Raw genomic sequence first — 14,650 nt, 5'->3', positions numbered from 1 at the left:
TCCAGGATTTGTTGTTCTCCAGTCCACCACAGGATTTTCCTGAGCAGCTGAGGCTTTACAGACCCACACAGTGAAAAGGCACTGACAGGTGCTCCTGTGCAAGTCTTGATTTCGTGGCAGAGATATGCAGGAATTAGTGAAGAGAGAAGAGATTTTAGCATCGTTCACTCCATTGTCCCATGACCAAAGGTTCAGAGATCTGGGCTATGCTGGCTGTCTGGTGTTATGAGAAAACAGCCAGGACATTTAATGAATTGAAATTTGGAGCATTCTTGTACGTAAGTCATGTCTGGGTGCTTATTTAATCTTTGCATATTTATTTACGAATTTTAATGAATGGATTTATTTCTGGTACCTATAGTTCAAATTAATGAATGTTAGAAAAAGTTGATTACCTGGTTATGTCCACTGGCATTTCTTTGTGGAAATGAAATATCACTTCTGAAAAAGACAATCAGTAAGTCAAAAAGGCAGCAAATTCCAAAATATAAATTAATAAATCATAATTTCTAATAGGTGGAAACAGTATTCTGGAGTTTTATGTTACATGTATATTGTTATATAAAATACTACATTAACATTGTCAGTAAATGCATTTGTTAATGCATTCAGAATTAGGCTAGAAATTCCTGTAAGAAGAGTTCCTGATTCTGAGAACCCCAGAGGAAAGAGTGGCTATCTGCTTCAGGATAGGGGTTGTCTATTTTTAGGTGTGGTGGTGTGCGTTACTTGGGCTCATCTCTCTGTTGGAATAGTGAAGATGCAACATGTAATGGCTTTTGTGACTGGTACTTCTGTCTGCCCTGGAGGGATGCAATATCAACCTCTCTTAATGGTTTCAGTTACTGTTCCTGTGATCAGCATGTATGCTAATGATGTAGAAGGAAAAACCTGGGAATCCACTTAAGAGCTCTGAGCTCCCATTTTCCCTGTTGACAATGCTTTACACTGCTACGTATGAGATTTGGAAAGCAAAAAATCTTCTGTGTCAAGTGCTGCTGGATGGAGTAGCCATAATCCCTTGTGGAAGGGCTGTGGGTGAAGTGGTGACTATTTCCCTTCCTGTGTAGGAGAACACTCCAAGGGGGGCATAACTGCAGCCAAGAAGGGAGCACTTGGAGCACTTGCTGCTGCTGCAGCTGTACTGACCTGCTGCTCAAGCTGAGTCTGGATGGTTCAGCCATCCTGTGGACAGCTTGCAGACTCCCACCTTCCTTCAGGCATGGGCAGGTCTTTCTTAGATACCAGTTCCTTGAGGGACTGCATAGTTCTTCCTGTATCCTGAAGTTAAAATATAGGGGAACCCATCATGTTCCCCTGGCAAAACCGTACCTCTGCATGTAAACAGAGAGGGACCAGAGTGCTGTGGGGAAGTGAAGTGGCTGCAGATGGTCAGCAATTCATTGGAGCTGGGAACCCTTCTGTTACCATGCCCTGGGGCTGATGCTAGGTTGCTCTGGGTTGAATAATTATTTTGGCAACAGCATCCAGTTCTGTCTTGGACAGGACCCTTTGAAGCACAATAGGATTTGGTAGATGAAGGGAAGTGCAGATGTGCTATGTAGTGTTTGTTCATCGAGTTGAAAGCAGTAGACTTGCTGTTAATTTGTGTGTGCACAGTATCTCTAATGCTTTTGAAATGGCATGAGGTCTCTTCAGGCCAGCTGTACTCTGCAGTCTCATGTATCTCTGGTTATGTACCAAGGATGAGCTATGGCAAGCAGTCACTAAGTACGTCTTCATCGGAGGCTGCGTGGCCTGCGATAGCCAGAAGTTTGGGCATGACTTTGTGGCCAACATTGATTTGCCTTGACTGACTCCTGCAGGGCTTGTGTCCATCCCTCTGTAATCAAAAGGGAAATAATGACATTATGTAGTTATTTGTAAGTCCCATTTATAGGTAACAGTTATAAATGTGAGATTTTTTTTCTTTTTTCCCGCCCATTTTAGAAGCAGATTTTATCACTATTATAGAGAGTGATGCCTCTAAGCCATTCATTGGAAACCATGATCCAACAATGTGGCTAGGAGAAAGACTAGGATTTTATACAGATTTTGGTCCAAGCACAAGAGATCACACTTGGGGGTGAGTCATCTTTCCATGCACAGTGACAGTAAATAGATGTAAATATACTGCCCAATACAAACTGCACTAATACAGAAGCAAAGAATAGTTGGAATAATAATCACTATAATCACTTGTTGAAGCTTGTCTTTTAGGAAGAGGCTTTGATTCATTAGCATTACCATGCAATGTGGATGGAATTTTCTCATTGTTAAACATGATCAGGTTTTGGTGCCTGCCCCTGCAACCTACTTTGGTTTTGGTGATACAGAGAATGGCATCCTGCCCTTTAATATACAGATTTGGAAGTACTGTATCTGATGCCCATTTCACATTATTTTGTTTTGGGCTCTGAGAATTTTATATTTGAGACTTAAAAACGTGATAGCAGTTGGAAAATGTAGTGCATCAGAAGGTATGAGAAATTTTCAATTCATTAAATCCAGCTTGGGCTGTATAATGGGAAATGAGAACAGAAAGATGCTTATCTATTTGACCAGCTATTTTTTGTCTAATTTTACCTTAATGCTTGATCACCTACCAGTTGCATACCTTTAAATATCTTTGCCCTCTGGAAAAATAGTGTCATATAATGTGGCTTTTATTTTTCAGGGGGATATGCACGTTTCTATGGCAGATGGAACTTCCTACTGATGGTGCAATGGCTATTTAATTGTTGCCATGTGTGAGGGGTATTTAGTAACTTTCTTCTTCCAGAGCCTGTCTATTTGAAGCAGAATGGGGCAGAGAAGTCATTCTCTGAGATTTTATTAATGAAATACATTGAAAAACCTGATGCAAAATGTCCAAACAGAAGCTGAAAGAAGCGAAATCGCCCATTTTAAGGATGTATTTCTACCTACTTCTACTAAAATACATTTTAATTTCTGGTAGTACAAAACTCTGTTTTACCTGAAATACAGATTGTGAAAAGCTCAGAGAAAGAATTCATGTTTCTGGAATAATATTTCTTAGTGTAGGAATTAACTTGATTATACATTTTTAGACATGTACTTAAGCAGTATTTTAGAGGGAAACCTTCTATGTTCAGAAAAATCCACTAGAGAGGGTTAGTATTCTGGTCTTATAATTTTGTTAAATGACTGTTAGTCTTCTGCTCACATTTGCCTGCTTAGTTCACACCTTTGATGCTTGTGAACCACAAAATGTAACTTTTTGCTTCTCCTCATGTAGGATTATGGCACTATCAAGGTATCCAATTGTAAAATCGACCCATCACCTCCTTCCATCTCCAGAGGGAGAGATTGCACCAGCCATCTCCCTGACTGTCAACTTCACAGGGAAGCTGGTTGATTTTGTCGTCGCTCACTTCGGAAATGAAGAGTGTGTATTTTATTTATTTTTAACGATAGTGTACGAAGTCACGTAATGTAATTTGTGAACAACTGGGATCTCTTCTGTACCCTTTAAAATCTGGTGCTGTAATACTGGTTCTAACAGGGCACATTTGAAGAAATAGTATGACAGTTTAAAATTGGTTAAACTACTGGTTTAAAATTTTGAAGCATTTTTTAAGTAGGACAAATGTGTCATGCAAAACTCAGCTGAAGTTACTATCTGAATTAGTAGAGATTTAAAGATACTGTTCTGCAAAGTCACAACAAATGATAGGGTTACAGATGCATCTCAGTGCAGGATAGCATCCTTCTGACTTTTTGCATGTGGAATAGATCTATTACATTCCACAACGAGTGTAGATAGGTATAGTTAGAGACAGATAGCATAAATGGAAAAATGTTATTTATTAAAAATAAAAAGTGAAAAATCTGAAACCTCCAAGAAAGGACAGTGTTGAAACAGCAGCAAAAATATGCATCAGTTTCCTTCTGAGAGTATGCAAGTGGAAATATGAAGTCTGATCTCTGAACTCAGAAAAGCAAAATAACTCAAGTGATGGAAAAGAATAAGGTATATATTTCAATTCTTGAAAACAATGTTTTGATTACTTGTGTGTATTAATAAGAGAGAGTTTTGTGAATGCTCGATGTAGCTGTAATTTCTGATATAATTGATGGGATATCTAGTATGTTTGTGGCTATGTAGTAAGATTTGGAATTTAAAAAAAATTACTACAATTCACGGAGAGGCAAATTTATGGGTAGGGTGCAGAATATTATAACACAAAGAAGCTGCTCAGAAAGCCATAGGAATTCTCTGTATCCCATTTCCTTCCCCTGTGTAGAAACTGCACCAAACCTGCAAATTGTTTATAGATTTTCCCATTTACTAAACAAATATAGTTGTCAGAAATCACTCCCCATTTTTAACTCTAGATAGGAATCTGTGCCTCACACAGATGATTTGACTTGCCAGCCTGAGAAATTGTTTGTCAAAGTAGAAGAAAATAACATTGTATTCTCCCCTGGCAGAGAAATGAGATAAAGATGAAGGAGAAAATATGAGGAGACGCATGGGAAATGAGTGCAAATTAAATTGTGTTTTAGAGGGGAATGAATTTGTAACTAAATACTGCGCATAACTCATTTTTAGTATTTTTTTTTCTGCTTCTTGGGTTGACATAGACTACAGAATACTGGATAACTAGGGTTGTTTTTAAACACAATTTTTAAAATGTGAGAATATAACTATGTCTGTGCCTTTAAAAGATCCCATCTTCTGGAGAGGTGTAATTATGGAAGGAGCAGCTAACTGAGCAGGCAACTTCATATATACCTAGGTCAGGCTTCTATTTAAGTGTTTGGGGGGTTTTTTGTCTTCTGTCTGTGTGCTCTTTCTCCCTAATGCATTTGCTTCACTCAGAAGCACCACTATTTAGAAAGCATAGCTGCACTTAAATTGTTGTCTTCTTTTGGGTTTACAGATTCCAAAATCAGCTCTCTCTGTCAATGTTATTTAGCCCAGACTACCAAAATCAAGAGGACAACATGATTTACACAACTGTTTAAAGTCACTAACATGAAGAATCATAGAAAGAGAACTACTTTTGCATTATTTTATGACAAATCCAAGGACAGGGACTGGGATCCAGTGAAGTATTTTACCAGGCCCCACTTGTGCTATCACTTTTGATCAAGTTGGAACTCTTGTGTAAATCTTGTTAAGGAGGTGTAGAATACATGCCGAATGTAATTAAGTAATGCTAATGATATAACTCAAGTTACATTTCATAAATTATGGGACCCAGACTTTAAGACTATATTTACCATGATCTATCCATCATAAAATTTTTGTTAGCATGCAAGTTCTTTGTTATGCACCACAGGGTGCTGGCTCAGTTAAATTTTAAGTGCAAGCAGACACAAAGCCTTAGATAACCAAAACACTAACATTCACATTTCCTAGTGATGGGATCAGTATTAAAAACAAAACAGTAATAGAAAATGTTGTTCCTGTAATGGATAGAAAGAGAATGTGAATTACATCTACCATGGCCATGTGGTTTTTATCAGATATAGTGATAATTTTGAATCAATGAGCTTTCTGTGAACTTTCATACTCTCTAATACTGAGCAACAAAAATGGTACCAGATTAATTTGTGGTTTACTATGTCATAGCACAAAGATTCTGAGCTAAAATGTATATGTCTTAAAGTATTTTCCATTTCTTTCAGAGAAGACTTGGACAGAAAACTCCAAGCAATAGCTGTTTCAAACCTATTGAAGACTAGCTCTAAGCAAGTTGTATTTCTAGGATACATCACTTCAGCTCCTGGATCCAGAGACTATACCGAATTAATAAAAAATGGAAATGTCCAGGTAATATAAGAACACTGCATCTTTAGAGAAAATACATATTGGAAACACTCAGCTTAATATTTCAAATTGGTAACTTAATATAGGCAGAGAAGAAAATACCTGCCCACTTACAAATACAATCTTTAGCTACCTCATGATATCTTGCAGAGAAGGTGGAGTTACACAGTGAAAGAACAAGAGGCAATGGACAGCCGTCACCACAAGGGAAATGTCAGAAGAAATAAAAAGTCGCAGGGTTGTCAAGCATTAGAACAGGGGCCTGGTGAAGTTGTGAAACCTTCATCCTTGGCGATATGCAAAAGTTAGCTGCATAAGGCCCTGAGCGACCTAAGTTATTTTGACCAGGGTTGGGAGTAGGTGACCTCCAGCCAGCCTCTAATTCTGTGATTCTTTTGTTTTAAAAATGAGCTCCACATTAAAAGACGTCAAAAAGTTGTCTGATTTGTCCATGTCTAACAGTGAGGTTTTTTCTTTCTACCTTATTACAATGTTTAGGCGAAATATTTTTCTGCAGTGAGTTTACACATTGTTACTGATTTAAAGCCTACCCAGATGAACACTTACCTTACTTCTTTGACCTTTTTCCCTTTCCCTTCTAGGATATTGACAGTACAGATCGTGACAGATGGTGTAGCTATATTATGTATCGTGGAGTAATAAGGTATGTTAAAGTGAATCACTTATTTGTTGGTTTAAGTATCTTTATGGTTACCAGTTTTATAATCTTTTGTAAGTGATTGTGGAAGACTCTTACATCCCTGAACAATTATTGTGGGCAGTTGGGTCTATCATAAAATAATGTGGAACAGTGATCTCAGGATCACAAGAGCTGGTGTATTTCTGAATATAGTTTGCAAAGACACTATTACAGGTTTCATCATTCTGTGTCAAAAGCCTTCAGATCTACTCTGCTTCGGTAGCATAAAACTACATTTTCCCAAAGCTCTGGCTTTGCAACTTCTTTCTAAAATGTGAAGGCTACACCCTTATTTGTATGTGACACAGAAGATACAAATTTTGAGCTATGATCTTGCAGTTTCTTGAAGCAAAATGCTGATCTAATCCAGCCAATCTTTATGCTGGATTTAGTGGAAACTTGAACTGTGTAGACCCATATTGAGGCACAGGACCTATGCACTCCATATCTTTTAATACCAAATTTCTTGTAAATCATTCTCTTGGTGATGGATGGACCAGAATGAAATTCAGCTTATCCTGAATAAACTATGCTAATTCTGCAGTGTTTACAGGAGTAACTTGATAGCTGTCTTAACAGTATTGAGTAAAAAAGAAAAAAAAGGCAACTAAAAAAGCCCAGCTTAAACTCTATGTGCAATTTGAATTTTTCTCATTATTCATTCAATTGATGCTTGAGTTTCTTTCTTGAATATTGAAATCTTTTCAGTGAAAATTTGGTGAACTTACACCAGCTTTCATATTCTAAAGCTGTAATTTTTAAAAAAAGGTTTTAGACATAAAACTTATTTTTATTGTCAAACACTTATGGTTTTTTAGTTTTTTTACTTGTGACATGGTGTTATGATCCTGTTTATAGAGCACTTTCATTTTTTTGAAGGTGATATTCACAGAAATGGAAAATTGTGTTGATAAGTTAAAGCATAACTCTTAGGAAAAAAGATACATTATTCATTAAGAATGTGGTGAAATTACCTTGAGTTATTTCTTCAAACTAACTCTTCTCATATTTGATAGGCTGGGTTATGCCCGCATATCTCATGCTGGTTTAAGTGATTCAGAAGTCCAGATGGCCAAATTTAGAATCCCAGATCATGTGGATAGCTATGTTGACAATGACAGAATTGTCACTGATCCCAGCCAAGTTTCTGAGGACATCCATTTCAATCCCAGGTCAGTGTGTCTCATAGGAAATGAAGGGGATGATGTATCTGGCATCTTGTAAAAGAGAAGTCTAGGTAAACAAGACTTTTTCTAAAGTGGGAGACACTGATCAGTACCCAATTGGGCAGAAGAGTAGGAGTCAAGAACTTCTGATTTGTAATTCCATTTTTTGGATTGATTTGGCGTGTACCTTGGGAAAATCGGTCTGCTGTGTCACAGCATAAATTGCTAGTAATGCTCATTTCACCCAGGCGATTAATTTTTGAGATTGTTTGATAGGGATATTTGCCAAGTGGTGTGGTGACTCATTTTACAGATGATGAAAGATCTCCCATGGTTCTCAGCACTTTGGAGATTGGGGGTCTTAAAATACTGTTATTTAGAATACCAATTACAATATATACATTAAATACTTTCTGCATAAGCATTTCAAAACCTACCATATAATTGGAGCAAAAATTCAAGAGAATGCCTGAGGCAGTATGCTACATGTGTCAAGAAGGAAAAGAAAAGGACTAGGTTTAATGTAAAAGTTATATATTTCTAAATTGCTGTCATTTTACCACTGGTATTGCATAAGGAAGAGAAATATGGAGAAAAGTGTTTATTCTAATATTAGTATCAGTGAAAGAGTCATGAAGTTAGTGATAGATGTTGCTACAGAGGGATAATTTCCAGCAATGCCATGTTTACTACTCCTGACATGCATAATGCAGAATATGTTGCTTTCTCATATACACCCAACAGTTGAGCTTACTCACTTTTTATGCACCACTCAGCCACTGGCTTCCTGTCTAAGCAGGAGTTTGCTCAGACTTTTCCACATGATGGAACTTGCCTACAGTTAGCATTCACGTTCAGATTTTTCTCAGTTGACTTTAGTACAGAATCTTGTCCTAATTTCTTTTGTCTCCCTATAATCAGAAAATGTATACCCTATTGGAGGAGATTTAACTTTTTCTGATTAACTCTACTTCTTTAGAAATATAATGATACTGCTCTTAAATATTACTTTGCACTGATATTTTGAATAATTACTCCATTTTACTTTTGCAAGTCTGTCTACCATAACAGTCAGTTGTCAAAACTTTCATATTTAAAAATGAAAAATTACAATTTTTACCATAATTTTCAAAAGTGAGATGTACAATATTAGTAACAGGGTTGACTGTTTTGATACTATGGGTGTTTAAATTACATCTCCACTGAAATCAGGACTAAAAACTTAGCTTAGAATTGGAGTAGATAAATGCAGCCCTCAGCTTTGTCAGCAGGAGTTCCAATTGCAGACTGCCTATGGCATCAGTGGAACCAATATAATTAATTGTCTCCATTATACTCAAAGACCTTTAGTAGGAGAGGGTTCATAGAATCTGATTTACACTTAAGTGGGGTTGGGGCCTGTTTCTGAAATAAACTGCCTAGAACATTCAGAAGTAGGGTAGTAATTGTATGATTTAATTGCATGGGTTAAATAATGTTGTAATTGTATTGCTTTGTTGAATATTTTTCTTAGGTTTGGATCTTATAAAGATGGACATAATTATGTGCCTATTCATCACTTTCATATGAGCACTCCTAAATATTTTAAACGGGCAAATTAGAGCAAGAAAATAAAATATTATTGGGACCAACAAGAAAGGTTTGTTGCTGGAAACTGACTTGGCAGCCAAAAAGACTACCTTGTTTAAGGATGAGCAACTCCCATGCTGCGCAACACTGTGGATGTCTATGTAATAGTTGGTGACTTTCTTCTTTAATGAGCTGCCATCACTGTAAAGGAGGGAAGATGCGTGCATTTTGATAAACTGGTATCTACCTTGGCCAGATACCTGCTTTGTATGCAGCCAAGCAAGGGTGAGAACTTGCTTTGGCAACAACTTCTTCAGCTTTTGTGTAGGTATCATATATCATGAAATTTCAGAGTGCTATTGCTGCTATTGCAATAAAAAGCGTGGTCACAGGTTTTTCAAAATAGGAATGGAACTAGTGCATTTTTTAATTGGGACATACGCAGTAAGTATGTGTTGAAGTGTGTGCATTTTTGACTCAAACAGTATTTACATCTGCTGCTATTTTACATTTTATTCTTAAATGAGTTTTACAACAATTTGCAGATAATTGATATTCATAATACTGGAGAAAAAGAGGTGACTTTTATAGACTTCCTTTCATTAACTGGACATTAGACACTTCAGTGCTTTTACAAAGGGAATAATGGAGTACCTCTGAATACTTATAGTTGTGAGGCACCTACATGAACACACTGATGAAGAATTAAAAACAATCATGCTCAGCATAACAAGGTTTCCGAAATGGGAGAAAAGTTGGTTCTAACTTTTATTTAAAATGAAGTGTAAAGAAGAAAAAAAAAAAAAAAAAAAAAGCTTTGTTCCTTTGCTATCATTACACTTTAGTAGGACTAAATAGAGGTGTTGCTTTTTTGACCTAGGCAGTGAATTCCCTATTATGTAATGCACATGACAATGTAAAATGTTGTGCCATCTTGGGGTCTCTTGGCAACGTCTTTTATTTTTAGCTCCTGATCCTTTTGTATACATGCAGAGCTTCCCTTAAACAATGAGGACATCTTCATTGTTGTCCAAAGGATGTTTCCTGCTTGTGAGAAACATGTTAGATAATGTAAGTGACCCTCTCAGTTTGGAAACCACGTTTGTGATGTTGGTATTTAGTACTTTGTGTCTTTCCAGTAATATCTAAGCATACCATAACTGAAAGTAATAGGATATGTTACAGGAAAGAGGGTGGATATTTTTTTCTCCCTCTAATTCTTCACCATATATGTTTGAGAACAGCTTGAGCAGACTCAATTTTATTGTTTCTCTATGTAAGCAAATACAGGATGTGTTTTTACCCAGGGTTTCTTGTTCTATGGAGTCAGGTAATTGCTGCCAGCACCAAACTTGTCACTTTATCAGGTCACCTGTCGTTTTGCTCCCTTGTTTGTGGAGCTGTGTTTCTGAGGGTGAAACTGATCACTGGTCTTTGTGGACAGAGGATATCTGAAAGGCATTTAAAAGTCTCAGTGGTTATATATTCATCATCTCAGATGTAACTGACAATTAACCAGCCGTTGTTGAACTAATTTCTCACCTATGTGTGCTGTGGGTGTCTTTACAAGCTCTCTGAACTTGTTCTCTGTGTGACTGTCCAGCAAGACAGGATGAATTATGTTTTGGAGTGATAGAAGTGATTTTCTTGCACTTCTGGCAGTTTTCTTCTGCAAACACCAGTAGCCCTTGTCTCTACTTTCTCCCAACTTGCAAAAGCAGCTGGCACTGGCACCAACATTGCACAGCGCTCTGAGTACCCTAATTTATTTTCAACATGCCCTCATGCTAGCTCTGATGCACATCCAGCCATAGGTTTGCCTTTTCATAGTCTGTAGAACACATAAAATTATCTTGCCACATTACTTAACATTCTCCACAGGCTGACTTTGCAAATACCTTGTAATGTGAGCAGTTTATTAATGTGAAATGCAAGAAATGATACGTATAAATACAAAAAGCTTGAAAACTCCTAATTTTTTAACAATTGAAAAATAGGATGAAGATGTTTTTCAAGAAGTCAGACAGCATGACTTGTATAACAGATCAGATTATAAATAATATCTGTATGTAATCTTCAAGGTCTCTGAGCATACTTGGATTTAGACATGTTCACCCCATTAGAAAGGTTCACGTGGACAGTGACAAAATCTAAAGTTTGAATATTCTCTTCTTCTGAGTAGTTTGTGTAGTTTAATGTATGTAATTCATAGCTAATATTTGTTGACATTTGCATTATTTTATCAGAATGATTAAGAAAATCATGACCACAAACTGTGTGTATACTTCTACTACTGTGGTTAGAATCGGGAAGCTAAAACTAAACTTTATTTGTCTTTACATCTATACACTGATCTAATCTCTTGTATCTCACTGATTTAGAAAACTGTGCGTTATATATCTAAGTCACAATCACTGTTTCAAACTATGACAGAAATGTGCTAGAACAGGTCCTGCTGCGTGTGTGACTAATCTTTTAGTTTTCTAATCATACTCTCTACATCTCAGCTTTCATAAGAAAGTATATTATGAAAGAAGAAGTTTGTGGATACCTTCATGCATTCCAAGATGGCTTGCAAAGAAAGAATGTATAAAATAAGCATTATTTACTAAAGTTTTGAACTTTTGCTGGTTGTAAAAGGTCTAGATTACATATATCTGACTTCTAAATGATATGTATTCTGTTGTACTCCAAATCTCATCCTCTGACATTTTGTGCAGGTCAGTTGAAGTTTGTAGGAATGTACAGGAAGACACAGCAGTACATCAGGAGTCTGCCAGTGCCTATCTTGGAATAAAAAAGAACTCTAGGTAACATGTATGAGAGCAACTTCTGAGAGTAATTGTACTGGATTCTTCAGCAGGGTGGGGACTCAGTCTCCTCTTACATATATATTCCTGCCTTGACTCAGGCATTTCTATGTGTATTGTAAACTTAGCTTCAGGAGCAGTGACTCCAGTGTTGTCACAGAGCACTCCAAAACCTGGGGGCTGCTGTTCAAACCTCTTGGGCTAAGAAAGACCTGAATTGTTATTTCCCATTGCCAAAAACAGTGTTGCAGCTACGAGCTGAGCAAAAGTTGGACACACCCTTTGGTTTTGAACCAGAGTTGATGTTATTGAAACAAGTTGTTGCAGCTTAAGTGTGCAGATAACCAGTTCCCACCTGTCTCACTGAAACGGAACACTGAGAATGTTCACGGTCCTCTACTGACAGTGAGGGAGCTTTGTGCCCCCAGAGAGAGGTGCTGGCTGTTTTGATGCACCTCCAGGGTTCAGGAAGAAATTCTGAGCTGCTCTCAAGCTTGGCTGCTTAGAGTTGTCTCATGATGAATGAAGAGAATTTAAACTTTTAAACTGAAGCTGAAAAAAACCCTATAAATTGAATGTAAGAATTTAAGTATCAGCTATCAACAGCCCTGAAACATGTTTTTTCTCATATATGCAAAATGACATTTGTTTGCAGGGTGTTACAAAAGGATCTTTGGGGCCAAAGTAATATGGCCATGGAGCAAGTGTTAGAGAATAGACCTTTTCATTTCAACGGGGAACATAGTATGGGTCCATGGGACAGGGAGATTAAAACGAGCTGAACTGTTTAATGAATAGTGCTTTGAAGCAGTTCGTAAAATCTGCAGCTACTGCTTTCTGCCACTTGAGGTCCTCTTTTATCCCTAATTAGTACAGTTTGCTGATACCAAGCAGGAATAACTCACAGGTTATTAGGTGTTAGGTGCCTCATTGTAACTCTGAGGGCAAAAAATCTTTTCAGAAGCATTACAAAAAGCTGTGTTGACTTGGGTATCAGTTACCTCTTCAAATCTGCAAATGATTTAGAACTGTGTTTGCTGGGCTTCTTGTAGGCAGTTTGTTTATTTTCTTACAATACCCTGTGCTGTACTGTGCTTTGTTGCTGCGTTATCTGCTTTCTTAATGTTCAGCAAATTCTTCTGTGGTAATGTTTTTTTTTCAATACAATTCTCTTCCCCTTCTGACTTGTAAAACACATCATGACTTGTGATTCTGGTGCCTAAAATTAACTTTCAAGCTTGTTTCGAAGCAAAGCAAGATGAATGAAGGTATTCAAGAGATACAATGGCTTTAGCAATCTGGAATCTGATATCTTTTGGATATAGAGGGGAAGAGTTTCCTTTTGGAAATTCTTTCTCAAAGATGCATCTGCATGGTTTCTGATAGTGAAGAAGATACAATTCCTGTAAGATGGCTCCTCTTTCTCATGTTATCCAGTATTTTTCACAGTCTACAATATGAGGTTTTTTATGTGGTTGCCATTTTAGCTATCAATTTAAAAAAGCAATGCAAACATAAAAAAAAGCAAACAATGGCAGTCTTTCTTCAGAAAAAAGAAAAAAAGTCTGCAGTTTCAAGTTTGATTTAACAGTGTGTAAACTGGCAGATGCATTTACTACCACTCTCCACTTCATGGTTTGTTATTCCTCTCCTGTGCATTGATGGGAGCACTTACACGTATGCGTAGTAAGCCAGATCTGGATATTCAGCTGGCTGGGAAAATAAACAAACAAATAAAACTAAAAGAAGTGTTGAGGGGTTTGTTTTGTTTTGGAATTTTTTGCTTTTTGGGAGCACTGAGGACAGTCTTGCTCTTTGACCTACCTTGCTATTTAGCTGTCCAGGTGGTTGCTCTGGCACAAAAGAAAGGATGCCAGGAGGGTTAGTATTAAGACACTCATGATGGACCTGCTTAAGCTGTCTCTGTCCACATAGTGCCAGGTGCCCACCAAAGCCTCTCTATCACTCCCCTGTGCAACTGGACAGGAGAGAGAAAATATAATGAAAGGCTTGTGGGTTGAGATAAGAACAGGGAGAGATCACTCATCAGTTAGTGTCATGGGCAAAACAGACTGACTTGGGGAAATTAGTTGAATTTATTGCCCATCAAAATCAGAGCAGGACAATAAGAAGTAAAACAGATCTTAGGAGCACATTTCCCCTGCCCCTCCCTCCTTTCTGGGCTTAACTTTATTCCCAGTTTTCTACCTCCTCCCACCCAGTGGCTCAGGGAGATGGGGAATGGGGCTTATGGTCAGTTCATCATGTGTGGTTTCTGCTGCTGCTTCCTCCTCAGGGAGAGGAGTCCTTCAGCTGCTCCAGTGTGGGGTCTCTCCCTTGGGAGACAGTCCTACATAAACTTCTCCAGCCTGAGTCCTTCCCATGAGTTACAGTTCTTCACAAACTGCTCCAGTGTGGGCCACTTTTCCATGGGGTTCAGTTCTTTAGGAACAGGCTGCTCCAGCATGGATCTCCCACAGGGTCGCAAGTGCTAGCTATCAGGACCGTGCTCCAGTGTGGGCTTCTCACGGGGCCATGCCTTTCTTTTGGGCATCCACCTGCTGCAATGTGGGGTCCTCCACAGGCTGTGTAGGTGGATCGCTGC

The 14,650-nt window shown here is 37.9% G+C and overlaps 1 protein-coding gene across 2 annotated transcripts in view; it reads left to right on the top strand.

The window, feature by feature from the left end:
* CWH43 (cell wall biogenesis 43 C-terminal homolog) overlaps positions 1 to 13,800 on the top strand; it is a 30,463-nt gene extending 16,663 nt beyond the window's left edge. For both annotated transcript variants that reach the window (XM_039551091.1, XM_039551090.1), the window contains 6 exons: positions 1,951 to 2,086; positions 3,260 to 3,409; positions 5,659 to 5,803; positions 6,403 to 6,464; positions 7,517 to 7,672; positions 9,180 to 13,800. In XM_039551091.1, the coding sequence (XP_039407025.1) occupies positions 1,951 to 2,086; positions 3,260 to 3,409; positions 5,659 to 5,803; positions 6,403 to 6,464; positions 7,517 to 7,672; positions 9,180 to 9,267 (737 nt within the window). In that variant the 3' untranslated portion in view covers positions 9,268 to 13,800. The remainder of the gene's footprint in view (positions 1 to 1,950; positions 2,087 to 3,259; positions 3,410 to 5,658; positions 5,804 to 6,402; positions 6,465 to 7,516; positions 7,673 to 9,179) is intronic.
* The last annotated feature ends 850 nt before the right edge of the window (positions 13,801 to 14,650 follow it).

The sequence above is a fragment of the Corvus cornix genome, chromosome 4 (genome assembly GCF_000738735.6).
Source record: "Corvus cornix cornix isolate S_Up_H32 chromosome 4, ASM73873v5, whole genome shotgun sequence".
NCBI lineage: Eukaryota > Metazoa > Chordata > Aves > Passeriformes > Corvidae > Corvus > Corvus cornix.
This window is presented reverse-complemented; position numbering and strand designations above follow the sequence as displayed.